This window comes from Folsomia candida, unplaced genomic scaffold (assembly GCF_002217175.1).
Source record: "Folsomia candida strain VU population unplaced genomic scaffold, ASM221717v1 Fcan01_Sc009, whole genome shotgun sequence".
Lineage (NCBI taxonomy): Eukaryota > Metazoa > Arthropoda > Collembola > Entomobryomorpha > Isotomidae > Folsomia > Folsomia candida.
This window is the reverse complement of record NW_019091201.1, coordinates 603,397-615,521: the sequence shown is the minus strand read 5'-3', so window position 1 is coordinate 615,521 and position 12,125 is coordinate 603,397. Positions and strand designations below refer to the sequence as shown.

Below are 12,125 nucleotides of genomic sequence, written 5' to 3'. Positions count from 1 at the left end.
CAACAACAAATTTTTTGTTTAAAATATTTCTCAAACATAAAAGTTCCCCTTGAACCATGAATCAGTCCTCTTTTTCTTGCTTAATGACCAAGTTGAACCGAAAAAAGCGAAAATCAAAGTGCGTGCTCAAATTTAGGATTAGTGAGTGCAATTCAATTTTCGATAATGTTTCAACAAAACTCTTATATTTACCATTTACGGCATGATTCTCCCATTAGCGGGCGACAGGCGCAAGCGTTGGGGTCAGAAAAGCGTTGACCAAACTTGAGAAGTTTATTACCAAGATCGCTTACACATTAGACAAGAAATGTATCAATAACTATTAATGTGAAGGTTGTAAGGATCAGGATCGTATTTCACGTTTTTTACACATGTGGGCAAATTCGTACGTAGATATGCCTAACATGCAATAATATTTGTGAGAATTTGCAATTTGAGAAAAAAACGTGTCACATGTAATATTTTATTGCTTTGAATAGCTGTTCTGAATATCAGCACGACTAATTTCTAATTATAAGTATTACGACATTAGCCTAATTCAATTAGAGTGTGGAATTGTAATCCGAGATGCAAGGATAAGTCAGAAGTGGGTGATTTTAATACGGTTACATAAGTTTTTAGGTTAATCGTCTAAAGGAATTTATAATTGCTTGCACAATGATCACATTTTTGTCCTCGATACAAAAAGTATTTCTAAACAATCACTTATTCTTCAGTCTATCACTCAACCCTTTTATCATTTCGATCTCCTGATGTATTATTATTATTCATCTCAGAGGAGAGATCATCAAGCTCAATCTTTCTTGCTTTAAGTGCAGTCTGAAAAGTCAAAATATTTTTGAGGAATGACATACATAAAATATTAAATAAAGTAGAAAAACATACAAAAGTTGATACCTTGACACATGCGCTGTAAATTTGTAGGAGTGCATCACATGGAATTTCTTTCGTTTTATGTTCTCCTTTTAGGAATGTATCGTCAAACCATCCATTGAAACATGTGTCGTAAGCATGCTTCAACTCGTTACAGGATGGATCCAGGCTATCCAAGACCTTTAGAATTAAAGGGCATGCAAAAATGCAATTAATGTTTGTATTCTTGCTGGTAAAATGCAAGGTTTTTTAGCATATACCTTTCGATTATTGCCATTAATGTTATTGAAATCATTTTCTGAATCACTCATCCTTTATGCCAATTTGTGAGTTTTAACAAAATCCTACGAAAACAGAACTCGTGTAAAAATTTTGTAAAAATAATTTTAAGAGTAGAAGATTTTTAACACGATTGCTCGATATTTATTAGTGCGCCTTAGTTACTTTTATGAACGGTTGCGAATGGTCGAGTTGCAATTAAAATTTTTGTCTTCAATTCATTGGTGTCCTGAAAGAAACCAAAATCCAATAATAATTCATGGAAAGCGTGTTTCTAGTCTGAGCTCTTCATTTCATTTTTCGATTTGTTCACGGAACTTACGGAAAATAATTTTTGACCAGTGATTTTTAAAATAATTATTTTACTTGTAACTGACAAGGGAACCTTAAGTACTGTCCCACCTCGATTTCCTTTCGGATAGTCTTAATCGATAGACAATTTAGTGTAACTTAAACTTTGTCATAGAACATACGGTGAAAAATCGTAATTATCGCGAAATATTTGGTGAAAGCTGCACTAAAACGTGCAATTTTTCACACTTCTGTAATTTCATCACCAATATGCATAAAAACGATGCAACCTGCAAATCTTCAAAACTTTCAAAATTTGAATTTCGTCGTTTTTTAAATTTGAACAAAATTTAAATGTCAAACTTTTTTTAAGCATTACAAAAAGTTTTTTTTCTTATTGCAACGTCATGGACGAAAATTTTCAAAAATCAAAATTCATAATTTGTCATAAAATAAATGACAATATAACAAGAAGCAGTGATTTTTTATTTGTTTTGTTTAGTTGTGATAAAGAGTGATGGAGTTCCATGGTAGGTTTGTGTAGATTATGCCCACAGTGAATTACGTTTAAAATGTTATCTCCTCAATGCATTTTTAGCTTATTTTCTGTTGACTATAATAATTTGGGAGCTCATCGTTGCTCGGTTTGTGAGAAGGATGATGGAAAGGGGAAAGGGTTTCACATACCCCATCGCGACGGAACCAATGTGACGTATTATCATCCTCTCTAGTACTATTTCTAGCACAAATTAAGGGATTAAATGGTTATGTGCAACATGTAATTTTGAATAAAAAACCATTCAGCAGTGCACAAGAAGCTGGAATTTTGCCTCGACCTGTCCAATTTCCCGGGATTCCATCGCCTACTAATGAATGTGCTGCTAAAAATATGGAACACATGGAACGACCTGACTCGTCCAGTACTCTTCTCGCTATCTCGCATGACATTGATCACGACAACGGAGTCTCCATTATTGAACCTCGTCGTGATCGCGTTCTTTTTGATGACAAAGGTATCGCATGATAAGCTTCACAACAAATGTAATATCATAATTAGTCAATCGGCACAGCCCATGATTTCTGACACCCCAGAAAATAGACAAAGTAGAATAAAGTTTGACTTGTTAAAATTACCAGTGGCTTAATATGCTACCAAACTACACGATGCAAGGAGTAACAAGTCTGACACAACAAGTGTAAGTTGCATTGCTTTAAGTCGTAAGTTGCATACATTTGTACTTACAATCTGTGCCCCATTGTCTGAAATCGAGTTAAAATGGTTATCATCGGAACCATTGTCCTTACTGTCCTGTTTTAACATATTTGCAGGTGACAAGTGTTCACGGAAATTATTTACTCACGGAGCATTTCGAACGCACAGAGCATCGCAGAGAAAATCTAATATTCAAATGTTCAATGTGTGACTTCTCAGCAAAGACAAGGAATATTGTGAACCAGCACAAGAAAATACATACGCCCAGGAGTGAATCAGTAAAATTATACTGCAACACTTGCGGACTGAAGGTATCAAACCAAGGGAAGCTTGACCGGCACTTAACTACTCACAGTGACCAACGGAATTTTAGCTGCGATATATGCAAGCGAAAATACAAAAATACTACGACTCGGGACGGGCATAAGTTAAATGTGCATGATCAAACTCCAAAAATGTACCCTGTGCACTTATTCAACCAAAATTCCATCGCAATTTTACGTATATACAAATAACCACGAAAAGGGTGTGGCTACATCTTGTGGTGTATGTGGCGTTGGATTCCTTGCACCAGGCAGTCTGACCGTCTATAGCCATATGCATTCTCATCCCATGCACGTTGTGTATCATATCACCCCGTGCTACCTGTACCTTCAGCTGCCGGGATCGACTTTATTCCTTTGTGCTGGGATCATCATTATTTCAGCCACCAAATTTGCAACTTTCCATGCCTTAAACTTTCTACGCAGTTTGTCTCACAATTTTTAGCTTTTTAAGAACAATTTAATTCTCATTTTCCTTTGACTTTCATTGCTGAGGATTCATTACTGCAGAGTTTGTTGATTGAAAATCCGAACCGAGTTTCAAAAGTGAATTTTTGACAACCACCACTCCTACTATCAATATAAGTCATCCCATACCATCCATAAAATGACGACCATTTCATCATCCAATGACGGTATATCTGCCATGAGTGTTTGGGATTTATTGAAAAATCCGGGCACATGTGCAAAGACATGTTGCAATGCAATTCCTGCAGTGCACAAAGGTAGTTCGGTGGTAGTAGTTAAAATAATTTAAGCACATGTTAATGAAATTGTTTTATAAATTGCTTAGCGTGCTATGGCGTGACAGAATCTCCAAAGGGGACAACATCAAGCACGCTGGGAAAGGGAGGACTTATTCTGTGGACTTGCGACCGATGTAACTCGTCTGACGACCCCAATTTGGTGCAGTGTGGCCTATGTCCGGTTCAAGGTGGGTGCAATTTGTTTACTCGATTAGAAAGCAGTTTTGTCACCATAATTAAAAATGAAACCCATTATAGGTGGATTTTTCAAGCATGTCTGCTTGAAAAATGGCCGGTGGCGTCGACCGCTCCGTCACTTAGGAAGGTCACTGTTCACGGGATATCTGGTCATATTGTTTGCTTTGGTAAATCCAACCACATTTGCAAAGTTGAAAAATTGCAGGCTTTAGAGCAGCTTTCGCGAAAACTTGATTTTGCACCGTATGTTCTATGACAAAGTTAAAGTTATACTAAATTGTCTATCAATTAAGACTATCCAAAAATCGAGATGGGACAGTACTAAAGGTTCCCTTGAAAACCATTTTGTTCAACCGTCAGGGGATGTAACAGGCACAAATATTAAGTACTAATTTCAAACTTGTCTCAAGAACAACTCAATTTTACTTGGTGCCGAAAACATGAATGCTGTGAAAATTATTTGCGCGATAAAAATAGATTTGCAGAATTATAAGCTGCTGATTAAACAAGAATTAAATATTAAATATCAGACACAAATACATACCAATGAGAAACCTTGCCATTAATTTTGCTATTTTTACATATGTATTGTTTATTGAATGTAAAATAATATTATTCATGAAATCTGCCAAACTAAATATATAAAGCCTGACACACCACGTTCGTAGAGGCCCGACCAAAATTAATTTTACATGAAAATCAAATCAAACTTCAAAAGCAGAGTCGCTTTTGCCCATCAGGAAAGGGAGACTTTGGAACTAGAACACCTTTCCAATTACCTCAAAATCCTGTACTTTAATGAAAATATAATGGAACATTCTGCACAATAGTTTCCACAATCCTGTGAAGTAGTTTGACTGGACAGCAAATTCGTGTTCAATGTGGTGGTGCAAAAACCGTTGCCCAGGTCATGTCCATCTCATGTCGGCTTTTATGTCAGGCTGTCGACCTCAATTTCACCTCAAACAGCAATACAGGTCGGAATTTATATGCACTTTTCATCAAATATGGACATTTTGACTTTGAAAATTCCTTTTACCATGTATTTATATGCACACGTTTGGAAATTTAAATTAGCTTCCTTTCACATCACGACGGTAAAGAGAGAGAGAGGTACGACTCCGATAAGGGATATAAACTGTCCTTCAGTCGTGGTTTTGGTTACAAAATTCGCAAGAAACGAGCAAGTGAGAATGGCAAAAGTAAAATAAATCTAGAATTTTCCTCAGGTTTTCGCAATCGCCTTACTCCAAATCTCTGGAAAATGGTTTTAAATTGAGTGTGGGCTGCTTTTGATTTGCATGTCAAAGTCATATATACCTTCTCCATCCACTTTTCCTCCTTCAGCCAAACTTCACTTTGTTCTATGTATGCCAGAGAAGTGGTACGTACATACGTACGGATAACAAACAGTGAAACGATCATGATCATCATGATGAAGATCGTCCATCGCTTCCCGTTTTACGGATTCGCTCTCAAATATAATAATACGGTTGTAAGTCAGAGAGACTGAGTGCGATCAAAGGTGAAAGTTTACAAGTTGGAAGCAGCATGATGAACATGATGAAAAATACTTTTTGTATCTTGCTCAAGGCATTTTAAATCTATGTAGACTACTTGAATTGGCTGACAACAAGTAACTGGTTGAATCTAGAGAGAGAGAGCGGATTCTATTCTCAAAACATGCATGAACTGAACCTTACGAAATACTACATCGATTTATTTATTATTAAACAACTTTATGTTACTGCTCCTGCCTTCAAAGGGAATCGAGACAGTTAACCAGCAACAACAGGCGTACATATATAAGAAACTTTGCAAGGCAAAAGTTCATGCCAGTCTCGTAAATACATATCTCACATATCTATGGATTCCCATTGATTCGTATTACAGGCACGTTGTAATAACCAGCCTATTTCTATCTCGTCATGCATGTCGTGAATGACAGAATAAATATGTCTTCCCAAGTGCGTAAAGGTTATTCTATTTAAATACGAATGTCATGCTCATGCTGAATGTCAAAGTTATTCATTAAAATTAATTATCAATGTATGTATTCACTGTCAAAGTGGGGATGATTTAATTGAAGTTACACAACATTGAACTTGTTTAAATGTATTCATAATTAGCTGGAAAAGAAGAGGGCATTACACAATGTTTAAGCCCATACATATATTAATCGTATCACCTATTGAGAAATGATAAACTTCGACACCGTGTATGTACCTCGTCACTGCGTACGTGGAGCATGTGATCGCTTTCTTGCGTGGGTGCGCTCCTTCTTCTTACTGCTGACTTTCTCCAAAAGATTGTTGTCCGCCTTCGTGTGAACAATAATGAAGAGGAGAAAGTGAGAGGGAGAGAAGGCCCAAAGTTTGGGAATATGTCTATTCTGGACATCTTTTGAATACGTAAGTACTCACTAATCCAACCTCTTTCGCTAGTAGCACTATTGCTCCTCCAAGTTTTTTGCGCAATGCTGTTGAAGAGTGAGAAACTGCAGTAGAAACAAGAGAAGAGAGAGAGAAACATAACTCTCACTTTCTCTTTCAGAGTTTCTCTCACTATTCGATTCATCCACTTTTATTTCAGGTGACCTTTCCATCATCATCCGATGTATACACAAGTTATAATGACAGTATTGTTTTGTTAAAGTATTTTAATTATGCTGCAGAAATTTTGTCAATGAAATTTTGTTTGATTATGCTGATTGCAAAACGATAAAAGTACAAGTTGCAAAACAACAACAACAACAGTTTGAGCCTGAATTAATGGATTCCCTTTCTTCTTCTTGCAAACTTTCTCTTGCTGCTCAACTTGCCCCACTCGGCTGAAATTCTATCCTTCGGATGAGTGATGGAAGTCGGCATAATTAGCACTTCAAGTGGAAGCAGATGATTCGGGGCCCATTGCCAAAATATATCTCTGGTTTCCTCTCTCAGCTTGCATGTCATTATCCCCGGAAAGAAAGAAAGAGAATCTATTTATCTCGAACAAAATCACCAGAATTCTATTTGCAGTGACCGTTTCCACATCTACCCTCCTACATACAAACCTCCCCTTCCTTCCACCCACTTACTTACTTACACCCAGCACTAACAGCCCACACAATTTCAGCCAAGACAAAAAAAGTCGCCCATAATCCGTCAAACGGACGGACGGAGAGGTGCAAGGATGCAAATCCCTAAAATCCGACAAAGCTAACGTTTTCCAAAAAAAAAAAGTTTTCCGTTTTGCACGTCATTCATCCCTCATCAAGTCGGGAAACAAGTCCGACCCGCTCACAAGAAGAGATCCCCCCGATATTACGGGAGAGAACTATCTTCTGTACGATTCGTTCGTTCGTGGAATGAATGACGGCAGTTGGAATAATAATCAGACGAGTTAGAGTTTTAGACTACGTGTTACACAATGGTCACGAGAGTAATGGCAAAAATTCCAAGCTGACAGTGTTTGCCTCAGATAAAACGTGAGACGCCCATCTGCACAAACACCCGACTCATCAACCGATACATTGCATACATGTCGAAAATATGTATGTATATCGTTATAATTTCACATTTCAGAGGATCCCTTTCAGATTATAGAATATTCCCAAACTAACTCTATCTCTACTTTTCACCGGTATTTATGTGTGTATGCATTAGTCACCTCACCGTGAAGAAGTACTCATAAAAACAGACCAAAGTTAGCATACATACCTATCCCATCCATAACTAACCAATCCAACATTTGATGATCTAACTTGAACTAAAAACTTTCTTTGGGTACATAGATATAAATTATGCCAAGCATCAAAAGGGACGGACAAACTTTCGCATTATGTCGATCATACGTAGCGAAAAGTCCTTCATAACACGGTTAAATAACGTCAAGAGCAGGTAATAACTGACAGGAGGGCTGTAGGATCAACATCGCAGCCCTTATCTGGATTTTCTTCTTGGTGGGCAGAGTAGATAATGTCAACTGAATTATGTAACCTCTTCGAGAGCTGTGGGAACGGTATCATCAGATTTCTCCTCTTACCTCACGACGAAATATGCAATCGGTATTTCTTCTCGGATGGGGCAGACATATTTCTGCATATTTTATGAAGCTATGACCTAACCCAACTTGATTAAATCCGCAGAGTCGAAATGCGAACTTTTCTGTGTGAAGTCGGTTCGTTCTTGTTGTTGAGTTGGTCCAGGTTTGTTTGAATGGTTTCACATTACAAGGAATAGGAATTGAGGCCATCCATTAATAATGCGAAAATAGTGAGAGTGGATTTACGAAAATATCTATCTTGTACAGTGCAAGGCCAATGGTATGTTTTGCTTCACAGGAAAGTCAAGAGCAACGTCAACTTTTTTTTAGACATATGCATATCCGTTCACTTGGCACGAATTAATTCTACTTTTACAGAACAACAGTTACATACAGCTGAATGAAAAGAAAAAGTATGTATATCGTCTTTTTTGGTCAAGTTGAGAAAGGTCAGAACAAAGAGGAGGATGAAACATGGCCAATAGCGATAGTTAATTATCGAAAAATACTTAACAACATTCCTCTCTTTGTGCGAAACTATGTAGCTTGTGTGCATTGTGATGTGAAGCCATATTTCATACATTGACTTTTCACCCTCTTAAATCATTGTTCATTAAATAATCCCTCCCCGTTGCGTATACGTAAACATGTTACATAACTGCAATTATATAAGGTCGTGTGATAAGTAAAACTGTGACCGGATGGGTGCAAAAAGCACCACCAAATTTAAGCATATAGTTTTTAGAATTATCAAACAAGGCAATAGCTTTTTTTTGCCTTATTTCACGACACGAGAGGAGAGTTGCGTTGCGAGCCAACAAAAATGAAGTAACGTAACGTCAACTAATAATATTTGCCAAAAGCTACAGAATAACATTACGTTCTTCTTCTTCGCACTCCTCTGTGGATGATGGCATGAGATCAGCCTTCTAAAAACCGACTGAGCATATCATCACACAAATGTGCCTACGTCAAATTTAATCTCATCACTCTAATCTGCTAAAAGGATCCCACGCCTCACACTGCACACTTATTTGCCTGGGCAAAGAAAAAAACTTCATGTTTTTAGGAAAGAATCCAATCCACCAGCAAGCAAGATGGAAATAATTTGTGTCAACTTGACCATCAAGTACACACACACGCCATTTTTTCATGCAGACGTACATAAGTACAACGCCAAATCGAGTAATTACGCCGCCTCGCGATTAAGAGCTTTTGCATAGAAAAAATGCGATATGTACTCTGCCACGAATTATGTAAGTAACTGCAGTTAAATAAATGCGTTGTACAGAAATACCATACCACATTTTCACAAATATCGGGGAAAAAAGGGTTTTGTGTAATCCGAGTGCATATCCGATTTTACGACGATTTTTTTCGTCTCCCTCTGTACATACCATTACGTAACGTAACCTCAGTATAATTTGTTGCAACAATTAAAAAGTTAAATATAAACCTTCGCACTTTTAATTATTCGAATCCACCAAAACTTTAACCACAAGAATGCCTGCATTCTCCAATTTACAACAGCCGAGTAGTTTGGCTACTTAATCCCATTAAATTTACAACAACTAAAAGGCTTAAATCGCAAAGGAGCATCAAATGAGGAATTTTTTGAATCATCCTACAACAAAGTGCATACGATGCGGTGTAAAGTTCGTGCTGTGATACGGCTGTGATCTATGTTATAGAAGCAAGCCAAAATTTCTTGATGTATGTTATGTTATACGTTACAATGTTACTCGGTCCAATCCACCCGTTTGTTAATATACATGTGTACATTCAGAAACCTACCAAACTAAGCAACGACGACGACGATCATCATGTTAAAGGTTAAAAGTATACACAAAGCACTCTGCCAATGTTATCCTGTTACTACTATGAAATGACTCCACAAACAAGTTACCATCAAAAACCAAACCAACTTAACTGTCACCAGGCAGGCTTTGACTTTATCACAAATGACGACGACAACGACGACAACGACAACGACGACGTACATTTAATATTTAACCATTTAAATTTTTCCGGCAACCAGTCTTCTTCATGTTGTTGTTGGGGTGGTTAATTTCATTTCATGCACAGAGCCCACTATCATCCCATTCAACAACCCACACCTATTTCTACCCTGCTATCTCTCTGCCTGCAACTATGTAAAAAGACACGATGAGCAAAAGGAAAACGACGTGATGCATTCAAAGCAGAAGGAGAAGAAGAAGAATCTCACAAAATGGAAAATGGAATTCCATCCAAATCTGAAGCGTTAGAAAAAACTCACACTTTCCTTTGTGCAAAAGAAGCATTTATGTAACATAGAGAAGAAGAGGAGGAGGATGTTTTGCAATTAGGTTGTAAGGAAAGAATGGTCTTTTGGGGTGTGCAGAAACTCTGCCAAAGTAGATACGGATAGAGATATGGCTATAAATACATACGTGACAATTTTTAGAGTCACAGGTATACGTATGACATGTTTTTTTGAAGTAAGAATATACACACTTTTTAATGCCGATTAAATAAATTGGGCTACTTACACCTATAATTTATCCCCCTTACGTAACATAAGTATGTATGACTTGCAAATTTCCCCCTTCTTTTTAAGCACATATATATCCATTTGTTTTCTTTCCAACCAGAATATACCAGATATGCAAAACTTTCCCACATTATGTGTTGATGTCCCACTGTAACTGCCTATTAGCATTTGCCATCCGTTTTCATCTCTTAACAACACGCTCTCCCGTTCCCATCCACTCGTTCATTTATTTTGCAAAAGAAAGGGTTATGCTGTTTGGCCAGTGTGGTTGGTATTTGCTATGTGTAAAACTCCAATTCTACTACTTTACTACTACTGTACCAGTATATTACGCAGTAGTCGTAGTGCTGTACATGCAGGCCATTTGAGAATGGAGGCGCTTTGCCCGACTCAAACTTACTACTTGCGCCCTGTGTGCTACTACATTAAAGAAAATCGGCGAGATATAACCCGCACAAAGTGACTTACCAATGCAATGATAACGTGAATTCCCCCTTCTAATGCAATCTCTCTCTTTTACAGAGCTATTGGATGGATGGCCAGTGTGTAGATTTTGTTATTCGGACTAGTTTAGCTGGTAAATCTTTACGCTACGTACAGCTTTATTACTCTCCTCATTGAAACGAACAACCTTCCTTCCTTTAACCCTTTCCTTTGCCTGCCTCCTCTCCACCAACCTAACTACAAGACTTACACTTTACTTCACACTTTATTCAGGGGATAAATACGACCAAAATGAACACGGAGAGAATTTTTTGAGGGAAGATCACAACCAATCCACAAACTAACTTCATTTTCATCTCTGTAATAATACATACTCTGGATGTTCGTACACAGGAGATGTGTTACGTTATGTTGTTGGGACTTGTATACTCCAATGTTAAAATGCTGTAATATAATGCTGGACGGATTGGATCACCTACCTACGTACATAAGTACGTGGAGCTATGTTGTTGGAGGCTTGATACAAGAGAGAATAAAGATCTTTGGATTTTACATGTTTGCAAAGAGTGTTCAAATATGATGTGATAAGTCGGGGGACAAATTCCCTGCCGCACACACGAAACAAAAACTGGTATCGGGCATGTGTCATAGTCATTCGTAATGATAATATCCCTGTCTGTCATGTCATGTGAAGAATTGAACCGTCAACTAACCTGGCTGATTCGCCATATAGCTAACGATTGATTCAAATATTGGACAAATACAAATGAATCACAGATTTAAAAATTGTGCACAGAGCTGCTCACCCTTCAACCCTTTCTTTTCTGCCTCTATACTTGGCAGTATTATTAAAAATACTGATCACATCATGTAAAATTATTCGCCATACATGTCATGATACCCTTAACTCATGGCTAGAGTTAAAAAATAAAGCAAGTTTCATGATTCGCCTAGCACTCACTGATTCCGTATTCACTTCACACATACATACATATTCTACTTACTTACTACTCCTTCTCATATCTCTTGAAGCAAACCATGCAATAATACATAAGCAAAAGCAGCATTACATATAGGCGTTGTTTTTTTTCCATGTATACAACCTTCACTAAACTCCACTTGAACTGCTTCAGCTTATAAATTCTCGCCTTAACATGGCTTTACTTTACACATAACATAACGTTCTTTTCACTCCGTGT

At 37.4% G+C, this 12,125-nt stretch overlaps 2 protein-coding genes across 2 annotated transcripts; one reads left to right on the top strand and one right to left on the bottom strand.

The window, feature by feature from the left end:
- Positions 1-432: 432 nt before the first annotated feature.
- On the bottom strand, positions 433-11,289 carry LOC110854377 (uncharacterized protein C119.18). Its single transcript, XM_022102807.2, has 4 exons — positions 10,951-11,289; positions 1,134-1,217; positions 898-1,053; positions 433-819 (listed from the first exon to the last, which is right to left on the bottom strand). The coding sequence occupies exons 2-4, from the start codon at positions 1,182-1,184 to the stop codon at positions 721-723; spliced, it is 306 nt and encodes a 101-aa protein (XP_021958499.1). The 5' UTR covers positions 1,185-1,217; positions 10,951-11,289; the 3' UTR covers positions 433-720.
- On the top strand, positions 3,350-4,582 carry LOC110854375. The gene is made up of 3 exons (XM_022102806.2): positions 3,350-3,704; positions 3,773-3,913; positions 3,984-4,582. The coding sequence occupies exons 1-3, from the start codon at positions 3,587-3,589 to the stop codon at positions 4,133-4,135; spliced, it is 411 nt and encodes a 136-aa protein (XP_021958498.1). The 5' UTR covers positions 3,350-3,586; the 3' UTR covers positions 4,136-4,582.
- Positions 11,290-12,125: the final 836 nt, after the last annotated feature.